Here is a 24,280-nt window from a genome sequence, read left to right on the forward strand (position 1 = left end):
CAAAGTTACAGAGGTTTGATTACAGACACAGCTGAGAGTTTGTAATCTGTCATCATTTTAAAAGGTTTACATTTCTTCAGTATTGAACAGCAGAAATGAGGCTTTGTTTTCGGAGGCCGACAGCAGTGAACACAACAGCAGACTGGTGCGTAATAAGCAGTGAATAATGCAGGAAACAGATTTTTGAAGGTAAACTGTTCTTGAAGTACACTGAGAGAGAGAGAGCTGTGCAGGAAGTAAACGTCAAAGTCAGAGAGAATTCATGACGATGTTCATCAAACGTAAAGCGTAGTTTGGATCTTCTTCTGCTGCTGGTTCAGTCAGTTTTGGTTGGAGACAGATGAAACCTGCAGCTTCAGGATCTGTGAGCTGTCCACTTTCAGCCCCGACGGCGTGTCCGTGTACGTGCCGTCGAGTGAACGATCCACGCTCTGTGTTTCCATCTTTGTGTGTTTAGCTGCTCTCATTTACTGTTTTATCTGTTTGCTTGTTGTTGAAATACTTTTGGGAGCTTTAACCTGAGATTCTGGCAAAATACATTTATATTAAAAATCGATTCAGGATTGAATGAATCAACATCGCTTTATTCAAATTAAAACCATTTAAATAGGAAAATCCGTTTTTTTACAGCCGCCTCTAATGCTGGGTAATGTCAGCTGGTCCATGTGCAGCTGGCTGTGAGGCTCAGGGAGCGTCTACAAAGTGCAACACTGAAAGAACATCATCCATAAATATTGAGTAATAACTGGACTTTCATACAGCGAGACTCAAATGCCTTTAAACATCAGCTTATCCTGCTGATCCAAGTCCAACACTGAGTTTGTAAAAACATGTTTGTCAATCATTTTGTTTGTTTTCTGAGGAAAATGATTCAATAACTTGCTGCTAATACACAACATTTCATCATATTTCCTCATAACCCTCTTTTGTCTGACCATTTGATCCCATTTGAATTTGCAATAAAGGATCCACAGAGTTTGGTGACAATAATGACAGTAGATGTTTGTGTGAAAGTGCTGGAAGCAAATGAGTGTGTGATGTTCTTTCAGTGTTGCACTTATCTCGGCTTGTGTATGGGTTTCTGCCGTCTTCCAGGTCGGATAGTCTGATGAATAGAGCCGTTGCCAGTAGTAAGAAGCCAGTCATCACCTGAGAACACCTCATGCTTGAGGTTGGTTTCACCCAAATGTATCAGTAAGCCTAATGTTGGTCAATGGCTGGAGAGAATGAGCGTACGAGCTGAGCTCAATCAGCACTCCTCCCTCGTCACTGGACCTACTGATACCTGGTGAAACACCCCTTACACTCCACTGCGAGAAAGCTCTACTTTCTCGCAGTGGCTCTGATGAATCCAAGATGGTCTCTCTGCAATTTTACAGGCTGTGGGTGTAGTCAATAACACTCGATAGGGACCCTCCCAGTGAGACAAGCCCCAATTCCTCCTCTGGAGCACCCGTATTAGAACCCAATCGCCTGGTTTCAACCTGCAAGAGACTAGAGAAGCGTCGCAGGGCAGTTCAAAACAATATCCCTATTTTCCAGTAGTTTTGCCATCCATTCTGCCAGAGTTGTTTCTCTGACAGATTTTTCTAGTGGTTCACTTGCATCGATTCATGCATCTTTTCACTGAGTTCTGATTCAAACTATCTCACTTCTGATTCTTTCCAAAAATAATTTCACATGTAACAATTTGTGTTTGTGTGTTTTCTATTCATTAATGTAATTTTCACTTATTTTCTCTCTTTATTTTACCTTCCTTTTGTTTACCTCTTTGTTTGTGACGTGGACATCCCTAAACCATCCTTAGTTCCGGCTTCAATTTCAACCCAATGTTACCCTCTATTCTCGCAGTCGAACTCGTCTGGGCTTCACCTCTCACTGGTCCCTGTCCCTCTCTTCACAGTGTCCTGTGTGGCCTTCAAATCTCCAACAACACAGTCTGTTCCTTCTCTGTTTCTTTTCAGTATTTGCCTTTTAGATTAAGTCCCAGCCTGGCCAAATATCACATTCAGTGCCTTTAAACAGTCATGTCACACTGTTCTTACCAGCCTCCAGTTCACCGTGCATTTTCCATCACGTGGTTTCTTCCATCCTGCTGCTGGTGTCGTCAGTGTGGTTTCAGTTGCACTGTCTTTTTGCCTGCTGTTAATTCTTCAAGTCCACGATGTTCTGTTGGTCTTCATCAGGAGATTGACTGTCCTTTGAGCTTCTTCTCAGGATCGGGACAAGTGGGAGGTCAAGCTGTAAAATCCAGGTTGAGGAAAGTCCACCTTTATTTATCTGTAACCTGTATTGACACACTAAAGCATACAATTAATATCCTTTTCATTTCTTTTCTTAAAACCTCCATTCGCTGTATCTGCCTAGAGTTTAACTCATCTCTCTCTCTGGGTGCTCACTTGTCACAGTGAGTCTCCTTTTATGGGCATGCAAAGTTCCTGTCACACACACACACAGCACTCAGAGCCATATTTCCTGTTTCTCTCTTTCGTGTTTCTACAGGCTAATCAAACTCTTATAACAGCACTCATGCATTTCTTAACTTAGAAGCACTTTCAAACTTTAAAACATCCTACTTTGCATCACCAAAGAAATACCTCTCACCCCTTTATTTATCATTCAAAACCTTCTACTCACAGCATTCACACACTTACACTGTTACAGGAGTTAGAAATATACCTCAAAATATGCTTTCCTAAGAGCATTTTAGACATGCCTTTCATAATCAGAACGAGCAAGTCAAAGAAAAACAATTGAAACCTCTATTAATTCTCACAGCACACACATTCAACAATGTTTGCAGCAATATTTATAAAACCAACTGTGGTTTAAGCAGTTCACCGCTTACTAATTTGCATTTTCTGAGTCTCTGTTTTATGGTGCCGTTAGTTCTCACAAATTCTTTTGCTGAAGTTTCAAAGTTTAGAGTGTAAAAGTGTGTATTAATCTATATTATCCCTGCTGATGACACAGGACTAATCCCATGTGTCTGTTGTAACTTTATTGCAGGTTTTGTATGATAACAGCATTTTGATTATTTTGTAAGTGATTTAAGTGTTAGTCACATGTTTAGTGAGGCCTGTTAATTATAGATTTAATTTTCTGCTAAAAGGGAGCATTTAACAGTTATTTTCATTAGAAAACTGCGTTTCCCAGAATTCTTTGTGGTAGACGAAAGTTACTCTGGGGTTTTAGCTAGCAAAGAAGTTTGGGAAGCCATTATATGTTGCTCTGATGTCGAGCAGTTTATTTGTTGTACATTCCCCTTTTTGAAGCCTTATATAAAGACTATCGTTTTTCCAATTGATGTCCGATCCATTTTTTGGCTAAGTGGATTCGCCACAACATTTTTTGGTGCCGAAACCCGGGAAAATGAGCGAACAGGATTTACGTGGAGCCGCCGCCGCCGGGGCTGCGGGAGTGGCGGATGACGAGCATCAGAGAGAAATGGAAAGAACAAAACGGAAACGTGGGACGATAAGAGGTGCTACCACACGACTTGTACATCAAATTGACTCCGAAATGGCTAAACCAGATCCGGACACTGACCATCTGAGCACATTACTGGAAATGCTGTCGGCAAAGGAGCTCAGCTTGTATGCCTTAGATAGTGAAATAGAACGTAAAACAGCTCTGGATGACCTGGAAATGGAGATCGAAAGCGCAGAGGAATATAAGGAGCGCATCATCCTGTCCAAGAGCCGTGCACGGCGCATAATTAAGAGAAATGAGGATTGCCGCGAACGAGCCGCACATCAAAGGGTGAGTGACGCTAACTCTGCTCATTCATTGGCACAGAGAGCATCGGTAAAGCTTCCTAAGCTGATCATTCACAAATATGATGGAGATGCCAGTTTGTGGCAGGAGTTTTGGAGTCAATATGAAGCTGTTATTCATCACAATGATGCACTATGCAAGAGAGAGAAGTTTACCTATTTGAAAACCTATCTTACTGGCCAAGCAGCAAAGGCAGTTGCAGGGCTGATGTTGACAGATGAAAATTATGACAACGCAATTGAGTTACTGCAAAACCGATTTGGAAGAAAGGATGTAGTAATTAGTGCGCACATGTCAAAACTGCTGAACCTCACACCTGTTAAAAAATCCTCTGATGTGCATGCTTTGAGGCAGCTGTATGATGAATGTGAAATTCAGATCAGAAGTTTATAGTCATTGGGTGTAGTGTCAGAAAGCTACGGAAGCTTGTTATGCCCAATATTGCTAAAGATGATTCCAGATGATATAGCTCTTGAATACAGCCATCAGAGAAATGGAGATGAAGAGTGGAAAGTGTCAGAAATGGTCACATTCCTACAGAAGGTGGTTCAGATCAGGGAAAGAGCGCTGCAAATGACAAAGTCGTACAACCCACAGAAAGCTGAAAATAAACTGTACAAGCCACCGTTCAGTGATGTGAGGTTTAAAGGGTCTAGCATACAATCTACTGCTGCCCTGTACACAGCCAGCCAGAAACAAAACACCTGTATATTCTGTGAGAGTGATGATCACAAATCGCAAAACTGCCCAAATAATGACACACTTCAAAGAAAGGACAAGTTAAAGAGAATGGGGAGATGTTTTGTGTGTTTGGGACAGAAACACATTGCAAGATTCTTTAAGACCAAGAATGTGTCCTGTGAGAAATGTGGACGGAGACATCACGTTGCTGTGTGCGGTGGTGAAAGGGTGGATGTACAGGCCCCATCCCAACCAGAAGAAGCAGTGGTCTCCTCCGTGCTCCCTCATTCAGTAAGAGTGAAACCAGGTGAACAGAATACTGTGTTGCTACAGACTGCAAAGGTGTGGATTGAAGGCCCGTCAGGCAGAAGGATAGCTTGTTGCTTATTAGATGGAGGCAGCCAAAGAAGCTTCATACATGAAACGATTGTGAAGAGCCTAAATTTACCAGTTATAAGGCAAGAGACATTGACACTACACACATTTGGGTCCTCCTTTCCCACAAGATCACAGCGCAGCATAGTGAAGGTTATGCTACAAAATATCTGGGGTCCTAGCCAGAGTATTGTAATAGAAGCTGTGGAGACCCCACAAGTGTGCTCGGCAATAATGAAGGTTCCTGGTGAACAGATCCAGCATGAGCTTAAGAAGAGAGGACTACAACTGGCTGACTTCCCAGGATCCAGTGAGGAACCAGAGCTTGCTGTCCTCATAGGAGCTGACTACTATTGGCAGATCGTGACAGGAAGGGTGGAGAGGCTTACAGAAACATTGGTGGCACTGGAGAGCACCTTCGGATGGTCTGTTCAGGGGCCAGTCTCTGCATCAGCTGTTACAGAGGCAACCTGCATGTTCATTCCGTGTGAGGAAGAGAAACTCCTCTCCAAGCAACTGAAAGCATTCTGGGAAATAGAGTCTCTGGGTATTACAAACGAGACAACAAAGAACCCAGAAGATGATGAGGCTCTGCAGATGTTTGAGAGAACGACTATGTTTAAAGATGGACGATATCAGGTGAAGTTGCCATGGAAGCCAGAAAGGGTAGAGCTCTCAGACAACTATAGAGTTGCCAAAAAACGGCTGGACGGTCTGAGTAAAAGATTTAAGAAGGATGTCACACTCTTCAGCAGGTATAATCAAGTGGTGGAGGACTACTTGGACCAGAACATTGCAGAGGAAGTGACACCAAACAGCAGCACAGATTCTGTAATGTATTATATGCCTCACCATGCAGTGCTGAGAGAGGACAAAGCAACTACAAAATTAAGAGTGGTCTTTGATGCATCGTCCCATGAAGAAGGCTGTCCGTCGCTGAATGACTGCTTATTTACGGGCCCAAATTTGAATCCAGATCTGCTCAGCGTTCTCCTTAGATTTAGGGAACACGAAATCGCCTTTCTGGCAGACATAAAACAAGCATTCCTGCAAATATGTCTTGCAGAAAGGGACAGAGATGCAGTCAGGTTCCTGTGGTTCTCAGGTGCACCGAATGGAGAAGTGAATGATCACCTGCGCATTCTGAGGATGACGAGAGTGGTGTTTGGAGTTACACCAAGCCCATTTCTGCTTCCAGCGACAATTCAAAGACATCTAAAACAATATGAAACAAGCCAACCACAAGTGGTGAATACAATAAGGGAGTCACTTTACGTAGATGACTTCATTTCAAGTACACGCTCAGTGGAAGAGGCGTATCACATAACGACCAATGTCAAAGAAATACTGGCGGCTGCTGGTATGGAGCTTTGCAAATGGATGACAAACTCAGCTGAACTGAGGCAGAAATGGGAGAAGAGCTCCACAAACTACATGATGGCACCTGAAACGAATGGAGTAGCATTAAAGGTGCTTGGATTAGTGTGGAGGCCAGAGCCAGATGATTTCACCTTTGACCTTCGTTCACTAGTGAGGCTTCTAACAGAGAAGAAAGGAACCAAACGGAGCGTGCTGCAGTCCTCAGCACGAATTTATGACCCACTTGGGTTTCTGAACCCCTTCACCATTAGGGTCAAGTGCATGTTCCAAGCAATGTGGGAGAGGGGGCTCTCTTGGGATGAGGAATTGCCACCAGATCTGGCACAAGAATGGCAACAGTGGTGTTCAGAGCTTACTCAGTTACACCAGCTCACCATACCAAGGTGGTACCAAATCAATATGCAACAAGAAAGCAAAGATGGCTTGGAATTACATGTGTTTTGTGATGCCAGTGAAAGGGCATACAGTGCTGTGGCCTATCTGCAAGGCAAAACGCGAGAAGGACAAACGACAATGAGCTTGGTCGCATCTAAAGCCAGGGTGGCTCCCCTAAAGAAAATGACGTTGCCACGTCTGGAACTCATGGGAGCCATGATTGGGGCCAGATTGGCGAAGAACTTGATCATCTCGCTGAAGATGGAGCAAGCCCAAATAAGAATGTGGACTGACTCCATGATCACTTTGCAATGGATTTGCAGTTCGGCACAAAGGTGGAAACCGTTTGTTGCAAATCGAGTGACTGAGATCCAGACTCTTACGAGTCCATCTTCATGGTCACACATCCCAGGAAAGGCTAATCCCGCTGACCTGCCCACAAGAGGACAATCAGTGGAGGCCCTACTACAAAACCAGCTATGGTGGAATGGCCCCAGTTTTCTTGTATCAGAAGATCGGATACATGAGTCTGAAGATGAAAACATTTCAGACAAATTGAATGTAGAACTTAAATCCAGTTATCAAATAGCCATGCAGTTTGCTGCTAATGACACTGACATCTGTGAACCAATACTGAAGCTTGAGAGTTACAGCGAACTGAAGAGAGTGCTCAGAGTGACAGCATGGATTAGGAGATTCATAGCTAATGCAAAAACAACAATACAACCAAAGATGCGAGGTGAGCTGACAACAAATGAGCTTCTTGATGCTGAGAAGTACTGGATTAAGGTTGCACAACATCACAGTTTTAACCAGGAGGTCCAGAGACTGAAGGTAGGAAACCCTATGATGAATGACAGTAAGATTCAGGAACTGAAACCATTCCTTGATGAATAGAATAGAATAGAATAGAATAGAATAGAATTCAACTTTATTGTCATTGCACATGCACAGGTACAGGGCAACGAATTGCAGTTTGCATCCATCCAGAAGTGCTTTAGTGATATAGGTATATTACAATATATATTAGCAATAGTATAGATATGTAAGTATATTACAGAAATGGGTCTATTATGGTATGTTATAATGTACACGGTATGAAGTATGTTGTGAATATTCTATAACTAAGTATGTACAGGCTGTAGTGAGTACAAGCTATGTACAGGCTATGAACAGGATATAAATATGAAAAACTATACAGAATATGAAATAAATAACTTTACAGAAATCTGAGATATACAGCTATACAGAAATGGGAACTATGCAAGTTGTAAACAGTTGTAGGATTAAAGATTATTGAATGTACAGAATGATTATTTACACAGAGCTATACAGTAGTGCAGTTAAGATAAGTGAGGGTGTAGATAGTTTCTACAGAGGCTATATAAAGTGCTAGTGGTTGTGAGTGGTGGTTCACTCCATGTTATTATTGATGAAGATGAGCTGCTTAGTGTTGGAGGCAGGCTGCAGCAGTCGGACTTCACGTTCAGAGAGCAGCATCCTTGGATTCTGCCAATCAAACACAGATTTTCAGAACTGCTGATACAGGACTGTCACAAAAGGGTGATGCATTCAGGAGTGAGGGACACTCTTGTACAAATAAGAGAGAGATATTGGATCATCCGGGCTCGGCAGCTGGTTAAGAGCATTGTGACCAGATGCACTGTGTCTAAGAGGTTTAAGGCAAAGGCTGGGCATCAGTCAACTGCACCTTTGCCTAGGGACCGAATATCCGAGTCACCACCATTCGAAGTTACAGGTGTGGATTTTGCTGGGCCACTCTATGTGAAAACAGAGGATTCTGTGAAAAGATCCTACATTGCCCTATTTACCTGTGCTGTGACACGAGCGGTCCATTTAGAGCTTGTGTCAGATCAGTCAACTGAGACATTTTTGCTAGCGTTGAAGAGATTCATTGCCAGGAGAGGGCTATGCAGAGTTATATATTCTGACAATGCCAGAACATTTAAGAGAGCAGACCAAGATTTGAAGGAGCTGTGGAAGACAATTAAAGACCCACATTTCCTGGAGTTTTTTTCGGAAAGAGGAATTACTTGGAAGTTCATTGCAGAAAGAGCAGCCTGGTGGGGTGGATTCTGGGAACGTCTTGTCAGATCAGTGAAAATCTGTCTCAAGAAGGTGTTAGGTAGAGCTTCACTCCACTTTGAAGAAATGTGTACTGTGTTGGCGGAAGTCGAAGCTACTCTGAACTCTAGGCCTCTCACCTTTGTGCACAACGAGGTAAATGAACCGCAACCACTTACTCCAGCCCACTTTTTGGTGGGCAAACGACTGACATCTCTACCACTCAAGTCAATCCCGAAGGACACACACAATTCAACACCTAACAAAGAGGATATTACTCGGAGATGGAGATACCGGCAGAAACTTATGACCAACTTCTGGAACACCTGGAGAAGGGACTATCTGTTGGAGCTGAAGTCAGCTCATTGCTGTGACGCTTCAAAGCCTACACCCCTAAAACTAGGGGATGTCGTGCTCATTGGGCATGACAACCTCCCCAGACAAGTGTGGAAACTTGGAAGAATTGAAGAAATGTTTCCTGGACGAGACGGTCTTGTTAGATCTTGCTTAGTTCGCACAACAACGGGGACTCTGTTAAGAAGACCGATTCAGTTGTTGTATAACCTAGAGCTTTAGATGAACAGATTGTTCATCGGGGGGGAGGATGTTGTAACTTTATTGCAGGTTTTGTATGATAACAGCATTTTGATTATTTTGTAAGTGATTTAAGTGTTAGTCACGTTTAGTGAGGGCTGTTAATTATAGATTTAATTTTCTGCTAAAAGGGAGCATTTAACAGTTATTTTCATTAGAAAACTGCGTTTCCCAGAATCCTCTGTGGTAGACGAAAGTTACTCTGGGGTTTTAGCTAGCAAAGAAGTTTGGGAAGCCATTATATGTTGCTCTGATGTCGAGCAGTTTATTTGTTGTACATTCCCCTTTTTGAAGCCTTATATAAAGACTATCGTTTCTCCAATTGATGTCCGATCCATTTTTTGGCTAAGTGGATTCGCCACAACAGTGTCACTAATGCTGTTGTTCTGTTTAGGGATTTGGGAAGTACTATTCAATAGTTAGGATCATCTTACTCAGCAAACAGATAATTTAGAATTCATCCAATCGGCACAGATTTGCTTTTTCTCTGAACAGGTTTGTGCCTACCTTTTTCTTCTGTTTGCCTCACATCAGATCCAACCTTCGGTCACATTCGTTCTCTGTTGCATGGCGAACCAGGCAGTTTATTATAATATTTTATTTATATTTTATTTTGTGTCCATCAAGGGCTTCGGGTGATCTGCAGCTTCACCCTTTCCCAAGCTGGAGACATTTACCTTTTCACACACTTTCCTTGGCTGAACAATGACACAGCCTTAATGTACCTGATGCATCTCTCTATTTTATTTAAAAGGTTTTCGTGTGAATTATTTGCTTTCATTCATTCCATACATTCTGTACATGGTCGTCATGCCAACTATGTTTCATTGTTAATATCAGTTTACAGGTTGTTATCCTTGCTATTATTATTTTGAATATGTTAAAAATAAACTGTAAAATGTAATTTAGCCTTTTAGCCTTTGTTTATTTTATTGTTGTGCTTCTTGTATTTATATCTATTCGGTGGTGTCTGTTTCCAACCTTTTTAAACTACTTTAAACTACTTTAAGGAATGGGTGGTGGATTAATAAAAGGATGGCGAGGACTGCACAGTGTCTCGTCTTCTGGTTTTACTAAACTAGCAGTTAAGTACTGTTTTTCTGACTGTTTATCTTTTTTCTCTAGTTTTTTCTCGCCTAACTGCTTCTTCTTTCCAGGCCTGGAAATATTCTAATTCTTGCGTACGTTTTCCTTTCTTTTTTACGTTTTTTGTTGATCCTATTTCTTTCAAAAGAGCTTCTTTCAGTTGTGTTAACGCTGAGGGGCTGCATTTTCCTTCCCAAGTGGGACATTTTGTTTTCTTAGGATTTCTCCATCTACAAGCACTGATTTGTCCGGTGCCTGGACATTTCTTTTCTAGCCACTGCTCGTCAGCATTGAGTTTTGTGGGCTGGTCTCACAGCCAGCTGCACATAGAGACCAGTGTTGTTAGTCCAGGTCAGAAGATGACTTGTTGGAATGAAAATGAGCTTGTAGTTTGTCTGCTTTAATAATGTGACTGGAAAAAGGTGTTGGACTTCAAATATGTCCATTTCTTTCACACTTCACCTTTAAAAGTGAAGCCTTGTGGTTCCTGGAAGGAAAAACACGACTTTTTCAAGTCTTTGTCCTGTTTTTATGAGAAATGTACGACTTTAATGTGAAACATTCAGAGTTTTTTCTCTTGTTGTGTTTGTTTGAAGCTGCTTCCTGTTGGCTTCAGCTGTTTGGAGTTTCCATTTTCTAAACTTCTACATTCTGAACCTTCTTCAGCTCTGAACAGATGATGAAACACTGAATGATTTCAAGCTCACACTTTGTCTAATAAACTTACATCTTTCATTCTTTATACAGATTGAGGGACTGTGGTTTGTCAGAGATCAGCTGTGATTATCTGGCAGCAGCACTGAAGTCCAACCCCTCCCATCTGAGACAGCTGGACCTGAGCTCCAACAACAACCTGCAGGATTCAGGAGTGAAGCATCTGTGTGGTTTCCTGGAGAGTCCAGGATGTGGACTTGAAACTCTGGGGTCAGTCAGCATGTTTTAGTTGTGCTGAGATGAATATGATGTGAAAGTTGTGCTGACACTAAACTGCAGACATCAGGCTGATATTATACTGATCCACACTGAGGATCTTCATGGTAAAGTCTGTTTTCTTCTTCTCTGGTTTAGTCCATTGACTGCAGCAGAACAATGTTCACATTTCAAACCTTCAAAGAAGAAGAACAATCCTCCACTGGATAATTCACTGTGAAGCTCTCCAACTCTTCATTCCACCTTAAAGTCTGTCTGACACTGAAATCCAAAGCAAAATGTGTGTTTGCTTTACAGACAGCAGTCCAACACAAACATACACACATCATCCAAAACACAGTCCAACATCCAGATCTCCTCCACTGCCAGCATGAATGATGGGAAAGAGAAGGAGGAACACTCTGACATTCAGGGTTAGAATGAGTTTCATGAAGCAGACTGTGAAGATCAAAGCTGCATTAGAAAGCTTACATGAATGAATGAGTGGACAGAAGTGGACAGAGATCATCTGAAGCACTTCAAAGGCTTTAAATCATCACATTTCTCTTTATTCTTTATCAACTCTGTTAGTTTCTCTCAGTTTTCTGTGGAATGAAGCTAACAGCAGGCTAATAAGATGCTGACCAATAGGTTTCTATTAAAGGTTGTAATTTGTATATGAAAAAGTGCTTTGGCTCAGCAGGGATCAGCTTACAGGTAGAATACAGCTGCTGGATGGGATTAGCATGTCATAGCTATCTACCAAACTGCTAACTGGGGGATTTCAGGCCATCTATGGATCATTTTTGCTAACTGTTTATTCAGCTTAGGCTCACAGGGCTGCAGCCTGTGCCCTAGCTGTCATAGAGCAAGAGGCGTGGTCCACCTGCACAGGTGAGCAGTCCATCACAGGGCCAACAGAGAGAGACAGAGAAGCACTCTCTCACATCCACACCTACAGCCAATTTAGAAGCACCAATGAACCTAAGCAGCATTTCATTGGACTGTGGGAGAACATCCAACCTCCACAGAAAGGTCAACAAGCTTCAACCTACAACCTTCTTGCTTTAAGGCACTAGTGCGAACCACTTTTCCCCATTTCAGCCCAAATCCTGCATCTTCCTGTTTCTGACTCCAGGCCAGCTCCACTAACACTTTCTCATCAGACACTGCCACCTAGTGGAGGAAGTCTTAGTTCCATTTGAAGCTTCAGATTACAGTTAGTTCCTTTACAAAGAGGTGGAGGTGGTGGGGCCACAGCACCATCATCACTGAGTGCCATAGGACACTTAACCTTTGTTTCCATATGCTGGGAACTTCCTGTTGTTCCAAGGAGGACTGGAAAATGTGTGAAAATCTCCCAGTCAGTTCCTCACAGCACACTTCAATCATTTCCCTCCCACAGCATCAGGACCAGGGCTTTTTCTCTCTTTGCTCCCACTAAGAGATTTCCACACAAACACCTCATCAGTGGGACTCTCAGAGCTACCAGCCCTTTGCTACAATCACAAAGCTCTTCATTGAAATCAATGATATCAAAGCTGGAATCAAATGAGTCCAAGTCTTCTGCTGATTCAGCATCACATTCATCTTTGCTCCTTGTTCTGCATCCCCACCATGGACTTCATTCCTTTCCAAGCCAGCCTTGAGTGTCCTTTATTCAGCTCATCCTCTGCTTTACTTTTACACCTGATTTTAGCTGCTTTATCTCTCTTTCAACACGTTTCTGTGCCTCAATCTTTTTCTTCTCTCCCTCATAACACAGCTTCTTCTGCCTGAGAACATGTTGGAGTGCTTCTTCCTTCTTCAGCTCTGAACAGATGATGAAACACTGAATGATTTCAAGCTCACACTTTGTCTAATAAACTTACATCTTTCATTCTTTATACAGATTGAGGAGCTGTGGTTTGTCAGAGATCAGCTGTGATTATCTGGCAGCAGCACTGAAGTCCAACCCCTCCCATCTGAGAGAGTTGGAGCTGAGCTGCAACAACAAGCTGCAGGATTCAGGAGTGAAGCATCTGTGTGGTTTCCTGGAGAGTCCAGGATGTGGACTTGAAACTCTGAGGTCAGTCAGCATGTTTTAGTTGTGCTGAGATGAATATGATGTGAAAGTTGTGCTGACACTAAACTGCAGACATCAGGCTGATATTATACTGATCCACACTGAGGATCTTCATGGTAAAGTCTGTTTTCTTCTTCTCTGGTTTAGTCCATTGACTGCAGCAGAACAATGTTCACATTTCAAACAGTGAGACTCAACGTATGGCCCGCGGCCCACACGCGGCCTGCCCACCTTTCCTGATTCAGAGAGAGGGGACCCTGATTAACTGTGTAGTGTTCTTCCTCACAGTTCTAAGTATCAGACACAACAATGAATAATCCACAGCTGACTGTCTTTAGCAGGTCAAAGGTCACGGCACACAGCAGACAGTGGGAAATATTATAACTCTGATCATTTATCAGCACATATCCATATGTATAAAAACAAAGCTGACACTGTGAGACTTGATCAGAGGTGTGATCATCACAGCAGAGGCCTTTGTGTCAAAGTCACTGAGGATCAAACAGAAACACATGAAGCAGATTTTCCTGTTCTGGCTTTTTATAGCAGATAACCTTCAAAATATTCTGCAGTCCATCAAAAACTGAAGCAAACCATGAATCAACATGTGAACATGAGCTGATGCTGCTGAAGGGAAGCAAAGTTACAGAGGTTTGATTACAGACACAGCTGAGAGTTTGTAATCTGTCATCATTTTAAAAGGTTTACATTTCTTCAGTATTGAACAGCAGAAATGAGGCTTTGTTTTCGGAGGCCGGCAGCAGTGAACACAACAGCAGACTGGTGCGTAATAAGCAGTGAATAATGCAGGAAACAGATTTTTGAAGGTAAACTGTTCTTGAAGTACACTGAGAGAGAGAGAGCTGTGCAGGAAGTAAACGTCAAAGTCAGAGAGAATTCATGACGATGTTCATCAAACGTAAAGCGTAGTTTGGATCTTCTTCTGCTGCTGGTTCAGTCAGTTTTGGTTGGAGACAGATGAAACCTGCAGCTTCAGGATCTGTGAGCTGTCCACTTTCAGCCCCGACGGCGTGTCCGTGTACGTGCCGTCGAGTGAACGATCCACGCTCTGTGTTTCCATCTTTGTGTGTTTAGCTGCTCTCATTTACTGTTTTATCTGTTTGCTTGTTGTTGAAATACTTTTGGGAGCTTTAACCTGAGATTCTGGCAAAATACATTTATATTAAAAATCGATTCAGGATTGAATGAATCAACATCGCTTTATTCAAATTAAAACCATTTAAATAGGAAAATCCGTTTTTTTACAGCTGCCTCTAATGCTGGGTAATGTCAGCTGGTCCATGTGCAGCTGGCTGTGAGGCTCAGGGAGCGTCTACAAAGTGCAACACTGAAAGAACATCATCCATAAATATTGAGTAATAACTGGACTTTCATACAGCGAGACTCAAATGCCTTTAAACATCAGCTTATCCTGCTGATCCAAGTCCAACACTGAGTTTGTAAAAACATGTTTGTCAATCATTTTGTTTGTTTTCTGAGGAAAATGATTCAATAACTTGCTGCTAATACACAACATTTCATCATATTTCCTCATAACCCTCTTTTGTCTGACCATTTGATCCCATTTGAATTTGCAATAAAGGATCCACAGAGTTTGGTGACAATAATGACAGTAGATGTTTGTGTGAAAGTGCTGGAAGCAAATGAGTGTGTGATGTTCTTTCAGTGTTGCACTTATCTCGGCTTGTGTATGGGTTTCTGCCGTCTTCCAGGTCGGATAGTCTGATGAATAGAGCCGTTGCCAGTAGTAAGAAGCCAGTCATCACCTGAGAACACCTCATGCTTGAGGTTGGTTTCACCCAAATGTATCAGTAAGCCTAAAGTTGGTCAATGGCTGGAGAGAATGAGAGTGCGAGCTGATGTTGCCTCCCTAAGATGATGACCAGAGGGGCAACTGGTTTCCTGTTCAACAACGTGTGGCGCTGTGATAAAGAATAGAAAAAGGGACACACGTTGAGCTGATGTCAGTTTCACAACAGGAAGGTTTATTCTTCACAACAGCTTAGAACAGCTTCAGGTATCACCATACTAACTGCAAAGAAATGGCCTTATGTTTCAGTCCAGTTTACCATACATGGCCACAGTTCCTTGAGCTAGAGACTGTATAAATCTCTCAATACAACTTTGACAAAACATAAACGAAATATTGCTTAAATCCATTGATAATATTAGATCCACAATGTATCACAATAAACACATTTGTTTTACAAAGATAAACAAAACACAATAGTGTACTCTGTACTTCATTTTTAAATACATTTACAAACATCATAAAATTAACTCATTGTAATTCTTGTTCTGCACTAAATTATTTATGTGAAATGTATTTCCACTGTACTGACAATGTAACTTCTGTTTTTTTTAAATATAGCTATTTTACTCTTTACAAGAAAATAATGTGTTTGACATAAAAGAAACATATTCACTGTTCTTATACAACCTACAACTATATAGAGTGCAATGCTCCTTTAACAGCGTTCACTCCTACTGTGCAGTCAGCATTGATCAAACAGTTTCCTTATAACACTTTATAAATGTCTTTGTATTAAACCACAAACTTGTTCTTGTAACCACAAGATCAACCAGAAGAATAAAACATAGTATAAAGCCCATTTATCAGAGTGCATAATACATTAAGAGTTCACAGTCCAGAAGTCTCTCACAGGTCAGATTAGCTTCCCCACACACACTCAGTATTCCACATTAGCCAAGTCCGCTAGCATTAGCATCATTTAGCCTGCAGCCTTAACCCACAATTCAGACACAACTCAGAATGAATCTATTTCTTTAGCGAGTTGCGCTCATTACCCACATAAACAACATCGTCCGTTTGTAAGGTCTGCAGTATACATTCATTTAAATGCATTTACTAACCTGTGATAAAGAATAGAAAAAGGGACACACGTTGAGCTGATGTCAGTTTCACAACAGGAAGGTTTATTCTTCCTCTGTGCCCCAAAACGCTACTCGATACCACTGCGCGTAATGCGCCCTCTAGCGGCTGGATGTAGGATAGCATTTTAAATGACAGGTACAAAGATACAATCACAACAAAACACAACAACAACTGGGCTGTTTTCCCCAGTTTAATTCTGATACTAGATTTTACTAGAAAGCTATTTTCAACTCTCTACACTGAGCTCAATCAGCACTCCTCCCTCGTCACTGGACCTACTGATACCTGGTGAAACACCCCTCACACTCCACTGCAAGAAAGCTCTACTTTCTCGCAGTGGCTCTGATGAATCCAAGATGGTCTCTCTGCAATTTTACAGGCTGTGGGTGTAGTCAATAACACTTGATAGGGACCCTCCCAGTGAGACAAGCCCCAATTCCTCCTCTGGAGCACCCGTATTAGAACCCAATCGCCTGGTTTCAACCTGCAAGAGACTAGAGAAGCGTCGCAGGGCAGTTCAAAACAATATCCCTATTTTCTAGTAGTTTTGCCATCCATTCTGCCAGAGTTGTTTCTCTGACAGATTTTTCTAGTGGTTCACTTGCATCGATTCATGCATCTTTTCACTGAGTTCTGATTCAAACTATCTCACTTCTGATTCTTTCCAAAAATAATTTCACATGTAACAATTTGTGTTTGTGTGTTTTCTATTCATTAATGTAATTTTCACTTATTTTCTCTCTTTATTTTACCTTCCTTTTGTTTACCTCTTTGTTTGTGACGTGGACATCCCTAAACCATCCTGAGTTCTGGCTTCAATTTCAACCCAATGTTACCCTCTATTCTCGCAGTCGAACTCGTCTGGGCTTCACCTCTCACTGGTCCCTGTCCCTCTCTTCACAGTGTCCTGTGTGGCCTTCAAATCTCCAACAACACAGTCTGTTCCTTCTCTGTTTCTTTTCAGTATTTGCCTTTTAGATTAAGTCCCAGCCTGGCCAAACATCACACTCAGTGCCTTTAAACAGTTATGTCACACTGTTCTTACCAGCCTCCAGTTCACCGTGCATTTTCCATCACGTGGTTTCTTCCATCCTGCTGCTGGTGTCATCAGTGTGGTTTCAGTTGCACTGTCTTTTTGCCTGCTGTTAATTCTTCAAGTCCACGATGTTCTGTTGGTCTTCATCAGGAGATTGACTGTCCTTTGAGCTTCTTCTCAGGATCGGGACAAGTGGGAGGTCAAGCTGTAAAATTTTAAGCCAAAATCTGGCCTATTTTTCTCCCAATTATGTTCATCTATGGTTTTGCCGCTGTACTCAAAATCCAGGTTGAGGAAAGTCCACCTTTATTTATCTGTAACCTGTATTGACACACTAAAGCATACAATTAATATCCTTTTCATTTCTTTTCTTAAAACCTCCATTTGCTGTATCTGCCTAGAGTTTAACTCATCTCTCTCTCTGGGTGCTCACTTGTCACAGTGAGTCTCCTTTTATGGGCATGCAAAGTTCCTGTCACACACACACAGCACTCAGAGCCATATTTCCTGTTTCTCTCTTTCGTGTTTCTACAGGCTAATCAAACTCTTATAACATCACTCATGCATTTTTTAACTTAGAAGCACTTTCAAACTTTCAAACATCCTACTTTGCATCACCAAAGAAATACCTCTCACCCCTTTATTTATCATTCAAAACCTTCTACTCACAGCATTCACACACTTACACTGTTACAGGAGTTAGAAATATACCTCAAAATACGCTTTCCTAAGAGTATTTTAGACATGCCTTTCATAATCAGAACGAGCAAGTCAAAGAAAAACAATTGAAACCTCTATTAATTCTCACAGCACACACATTCAACAATGTTTGCAGCAATATTTATAAAACCAACTGTGGTTTAAGCAGTTCACCGCTTACTAATTTGCATTTTCCGAGTCTCTGTTTTATGGTGCCGTTAGTTCTCACAAATTCTTTTGCTGAAGTTTCAAAGTTTAGAGTGTAAAAGTGTGTATTAATCTATATTATCCCTGCTGATGACACAGGACTAATCCCATGTGTCACTAATGCTGTTGTTCTGTTTAGGGATTTGGGAAGTACTATTCAATAGTTAGGATCATCTTACTCAGCAAACAGATAATTTAGAATTCATCCAATCGGCACAGATTTGCTTTTTCTCTGAACAGGTTTGTGCCTACCTTTTTAGACCGGTCTTCTGTTTGCCTCATATCAGATCCAACCTTTGGTCACATTCGTTCTCTGTTGCATGGCGAACCAGGCAGTTTATTATAATATTTTATTTATATTTTATTTTGTATCCATCAAGGGCTTCGGGTGATCTGCAGCTTCACCCTTTCCCAAGCTGGAGACATTTACCTTTTCACACACTTTCCTTGGCTCAACAATGACACAGCCTTAATGTACCTGATGCATCTCTCTGTTTTATTTAAAAGGTTTTCGTGTGAATTATTTTCTTTCATTCATTCCATACATTCTGTACATGGTCGTCATGCCAACTATGTTTCATTGTTAATATCAGTTTACAGGTTGTTATCCTTGCTATTATTATTTTGAATATGTTAAAAATAAACTAATGTAATTTAGCCTTTGTTTATTTTATTGTTTCACTTCTTGTATTTATATCTATTCGGTGGCGTCTGTTTCCAACCTTTTTAAACTACTTTAAACTACTTTAAGGAACGGGTGGTGGATTAATAAAAGGATGGCGAGGACTGCACAGTGTCTCGTCTTCTGGTTTTACTAAACTAGCAGTTAAGTACTGTTTTTCTGACTGTTTATCTTTTTTCTCTAGTTTTTTCTCGCCTAACTGCTTCTTCTTTCCAGGCCTGGAAATATTCTAATTCTTGCGTATGTTTTCCTTTCTTTTTTACGTTTTTTGTTGATCCTATTTCTTTCAAAAGAGCTTCTTTCAGTTGTGTTAACGCTGAGGGGCTGCATTTTCCTTCCCAAGTGGGACATTTTGTTTTCTTAGGATTTCTCCATCTACAAGCACTGATTTGTCCGGTGTCTGGACATTTCTTTTCTAGCCACTGCTCGTCAGCATTGAGTTTTGAAGACTGGTCTCACAGCCAGCTGCACATAGAGACCAGTGTTGTTAGTCCAGGTCAGAAGATGACTTGTTGGAATGAAAATGAGCTTGTAGTTTGTCTGCTTTAATAATGTGACTGGAAAAAGGTGTTGGACTTCAAATATGTCCATTTCTTTCACACTTCACCTTTAAAAGTGAAGCCTTGTGGTTCCTGGAAGGAAAAACACGACTTTTTCAAGTCTTTGTCCTGTTTTTATGATAAATGTACGACTTTAATGTGAAACATTCAGAGTTTTTTCTCTTGTTGTGTTTGTTTGAAGCTGCTTCCTGTTGGCTTCAGCTGTTTGGAGTTTCCATTTTCTAAACTTCTACATTCTGAACCTTCTTCAGCTCTGAACAGATGATGAAACACTGAATGATTTCAAGCTCACACTTTGTCTAATAAACTTACATCTTTCATTCTTTATACAGATTGAGGGACTGTGGTTTGTCAAAGATCAGCTGTGATTATCTGGCAGCAGCACTGAAGTCCAACCCCTCCCATCTGAGAGAGCTGGACCTGAGCTCCAACAACAAGCTGCAGGATTCAGGAGTGAAGCATCTGTGTAGTTTCCTGGAGAGTCCAGGATGTGGACTTGAAACTCTGAGGTCAGTCAGCATGTTTTAGTTGTGCTGAGATGAATATGATGTGAAAGTTGTGCTGACACTAAACTGCAGACATCAGGCTGATATTATACTGATCCACACTGAGGATCTTCATGGTAAAGTCTGTTTTCTTCTTCTCTGGTTTAGTCCATTGACTGCAGCAGAACAATGTTCACATTTCAAACAGTGAGACTCAACGTATGGCCCGCGGCCCACACGCGGCCTGCCCACCTTTCCTGATTCAGAGAGAGGGGACCCTGATTAACTGTGTAGTGTTCTTCCTCACAGTTCTAAGTATCAGACACAACAATGAATAATCCACAGCTGACTGTCTTTAGCAGGTCAAAGGTCACGGCACACAGCAGACAGTGGGAAATATTATAATTCTGATCATTTATCAGCACATATCCATATGTATAAAAACAAAGCTGACACTGTGAGACTTGATCAGAGGTGTGATCATCACAGCAGAGGCCTTTGTGTCAAAGTCACTGAGGATCAAACAGAAACACATGAAGCAGATTTTCCTGTTCTGGCTTTTTATAGCAGATAACCTTCAAAATATTCTGCAGTCCATCAAAAACTGAAGCAAACCACGAATCAACATGTGAACATGAGCTGATGCTGCTGAAGGGAAGCAAAGTTACAGAGGTTTGATTACAGACACAGCTGAGAGTTTGTAATCTGTCATCATTTTAAAAGGTTTAAATTTCTTCAGTATTGAACAGCAGAAATGAGGCTTTGTTTTCAGAGGCCGACAGCAGTGAACACAACAGCAGACTGGTGCGTAATAAGCAGTGAATAATGCAGGAAACAGATTTTTGAAGGTAAACTGTTCTTGAAGTACACTGAGAGAGAGAGAGCTGTGCAGGAAGTAAACGTCAAAGTCAGAGAGAATTCATGACGATGTTCATCAAACATAAAGCGTAGTTTGGATCTTCTTCTGCTGCTGGTTCAGTCAGTTTTGGTTGGAGACAGATGAAACCTGCAGCTTCAGGATCTGTGAGCTGTCCACTTTCAGCCCCGACGGCGTGTCCGTGTACGTGCCGTCGAGTGAACGATCCACGCTCTGTGTTTCCATCTTTGTGTGTTTAGCTGCTCTCATTTACTGTTTTGTCTGGTTGCTTGTTGTTGAAATACTTTTGGGAGCTTTAACCTGAGATTCTGGCAAAATACATTTATATTAAAAATCGATTCAGGATTGAATGTGTTAGGGGTGAACAGTTATCAAACACTCAGGTGAAGAAATGACACTCAGACAGTTCAGCAGGTAACGTGCACGGGTGAGAGCCCAACAAGACTCACACACCCCACACTTGTCTTGCATCTTTATTTATACACTCAGTATAGTGATGTCACATGGCAAAGCAAAGATAAAACAGGAACTTAGCTGCACGCTCTTCTCTCGTGGGGAGAGAACATGCAGTTTCTGGAACTTAATCTAACAATAACAGCTTGTTTTCACAACTCATTGTGGTGTTGTGATGTGACTGTTCAGAGAGTTCATGATAGAAAGACGTTTGCATAAGCAGAAATATTAAACACTTATCAGTACATCACCCAGTTGCATTTCATGACAATAAAACTTAAAAATCCTCTAACATCCCCTCCTGTTGTTTAAATTTTATCTTATGCACAATACTGTCATGTTGTCAGTTCATAACCTCTTGTTGGGACATTTTCAGTTAGAACATCATTAAACAGTTTTGTATCATGTCCTTTTTCAGACGCTACTGTATGCATCCTCATACAGCTCGCCGTCGATTTGGGGCAATGTTACATAAGCTCCTAATGTAGCTGTGACCATGTTTGACACCATGCTTTTCAAACAAGGTATTATACATGTTGCGAAAATACACAATAATAGCAATAGAAAACTAATACCAAAAAGTCCTTTAATCAGCAGGGACTTCCACGAACCACTCAGTAGCCATGTCCACCAATCATCAGTGTTTGTGACATAGTCTTGTTGTTGGGCAACTCTGAGTTTTCTCAGGGTATTTAGGGCAGTGGTCATGTTAAGTGAGTGTACATTGTCTGGGATGTATGTGCAACATTTGTTAGTAAAGCATTCTTCATTGCATCAGCGTGTGTGTGTGTGTGTATCCCTCTTCATTGAACAAGCTTGTGCATGTGTGTGTGTGGATCACTTCTCAGTGAATTGAATCAGCATTTCGATTTGTGCACGTGTGTGTGTCATTTCTCACTCAATCAATGAGTGCATATGTGCATACGTGTGTTTCACTTCATTCTGAGTCAGTGCATGTAGATGTGTGTGTTTGTGGGTGTTTGTGTTCATCACTTTCCTGTTCTGGTGTTCTGGGTAAACCACGGCCTGAAGCGTGCCCTGGGGTCCTGCCCTCCTCCTTTTCAGTCTGTTTGCATCCGTTGGTGCTGCTGCTCAAAGTTCTGTCCATACTGGTTCTGGCCCCAATTGAGGCAGTGCTTTTCTCCAGTGTCCTGCATCTTCTCCTTGTTTCGCTCCTCCTTAACTTGACCCTTTTGCTTCTGTAGCTCCTTCAGGGCTTGCTCCTGCTGTTGGAGCTTTTCGTCAGGTTTGGCAACCTCCTGCTCCAGCAAGCTCCGGCCTGATGGGTTCGATTATCAGCCAGCTCCTCCTGAGCCATGCTCAGTTTCTGCCTTGAGCTCTTACTGAGGGCAGAAACCTCAGAGTCTTTTCCGTACAAGTCAGATTGAAGTCCATTGATGTTTCCCTTGCTTTGCTCCACGGCCTTCTACAGCTCTGCTGTTCGGCTCTTCTCAGAGGTCAGCTCCTGGCCGAGCCCCGACACCTGTGCCTTCAGCTTATTTTCTCCTGGTGCTTTTGTTCATTTCGAGGTGCCTCCTGACCTCAGTTACTCCTCCTGTCTTGGTCACGCCCTTTTTTGCTGCCCGATCATCCGTGTTGGTCCGTCACTGTCCTGCACAGTTTTAATGCAGAGTTGTTAAGGTCAGCATTGTTTTGCTCGGCCTCACTTTTCCTCCGGGCTTAATAGGCGTATCGTCACAGCTCTGTCAGCTGAAGCTGTCTGGAAATCTCCCCCGTGTAGTGACACGGGCCTTGGATTTAACGCTCTCCGTCTCCGCTGCATGAGATCGTTTTCCTGCAGCACTGTTGACATTTTCAGGTTGTTGTTGTGGGTCCAGCTGCTGTAGCATTTAGTCAGGGTCACATCAAAGATGGTAGAGGAGAGAGCAAAGATGGTAGGGGGAGAGCAGGAGTCCAGGGTCAGCCTCGGCTTTCTGGGCCGACAAAGCAGCCTGCAATCAAGCATAAAGAGAAAAAACAAAACAAACACAAAACAAAAACGAACGAACAGGAAAATGATGTTGTGTTGGCTGCGTTATTCAGAGAGGGGAGAAACACCGGGGCCAGGCCCTGTGTCAGCCTTCTCTCCCCCTTTTTTTTTGTTTTTTCTCACCATATAATCCACTCATGACCCGCCAAGCTGACAGGACAACACAGGTACATGTTAAAATTCTTAAGATCATGTTTAAAAGCCCAAAAAGGAATTTTCCTTCATTCAGTAATCACTTGTATTAATCAATCAGCAGAAAACATGTCACAATTTGAATCTTTTTACCACTAAATTTGTTGCGTCTTCACTGGTTGGTCAGACCAGTGTCTTTTTTTGAAGTTAAGTTGTTGTCCTGCAACCCAGAGAGTTTATTTGTTAGTAGTGGATAAACTTTATCATTTAACAACAGGTGTGTGTTAAGTTTCGCTGCTTTAACCTTGCTGGAAAATCGGGGGGATTTGTTCTGTTACCTCGTTTATTGCTCTAAGATCATGAACTAGACGATATTTTTCTGTGTTTGCTTTTTTCACTGGGAAAATTGGAGTATTACAGGTTGCTTTTGTTGTCTTCACTAGGATGCCTGCTCTTTCCATATCTGCAATTACTGGCCTGATCCCTGCCTTTGCTTCTGTGGACAAGGGATATTGTGGTTTGACCGGCCTGTAGGTTATGGTGGTTTTAACTACAACTGGATCTGCTCCTTTTAATTAATCCTACGTCTGTTGGTCCGGTTGACCACAGTGTTGTGGGCAGTTTTTGTAACTCTGGGTGTGCCTCTGGTGAGAGTGTATATCAGCTAGCATCGTTTTCCACAACATGTAAATCAGTGTTGTCAGTCATGTGGGAAGCGTGTTGGGTGGTGAGCAACCATCCTAATGTGTATTTCATACAACCTGTTCTGCGACCCTGTAACCATCCCTCATGTGTCTCTTCAGTTTTCTCATATCTGTCTCTTTCAACTTGGGTGAGAATGCGGCCTAAGTCTTTCCACTCAGTGCTGTCATTACGGGCTACGGACACATGTGGGTTTGGCATTCTGTTTACTCA

At 41.9% G+C, this 24,280-nt stretch overlaps 1 protein-coding gene across 1 annotated transcript in view; it reads left to right on the forward strand.

The window, feature by feature from the left end:
- The window catches only part of LOC146577475 (NACHT, LRR and PYD domains-containing protein 12-like), a 320,541-nt gene that overhangs the window by 69,019 nt on the left and 227,242 nt on the right, over window positions 1–24,280 (forward strand). The window contains exons 10-12 of the mRNA XM_085267663.1: window positions 11,101–11,277; window positions 13,154–13,330; window positions 19,761–19,937. Of these exons, the coding sequence (XP_085123789.1) occupies window positions 11,101–11,277; window positions 13,154–13,330; window positions 19,761–19,937 (531 nt within the window). The remainder of the gene's footprint in view (window positions 1–11,100; window positions 11,278–13,153; window positions 13,331–19,760; window positions 19,938–24,280) is intronic.

This window comes from Mchenga conophoros, linkage group LG3, assembly GCF_057382185.1.
Source record: "Mchenga conophoros isolate Kocher_MC1m ecotype Shallow Benthic linkage group LG3, M_conophoros_male_GT1.1, whole genome shotgun sequence".
Taxonomy (NCBI): Eukaryota; Metazoa; Chordata; class Actinopteri; order Cichliformes; family Cichlidae; genus Mchenga; species Mchenga conophoros.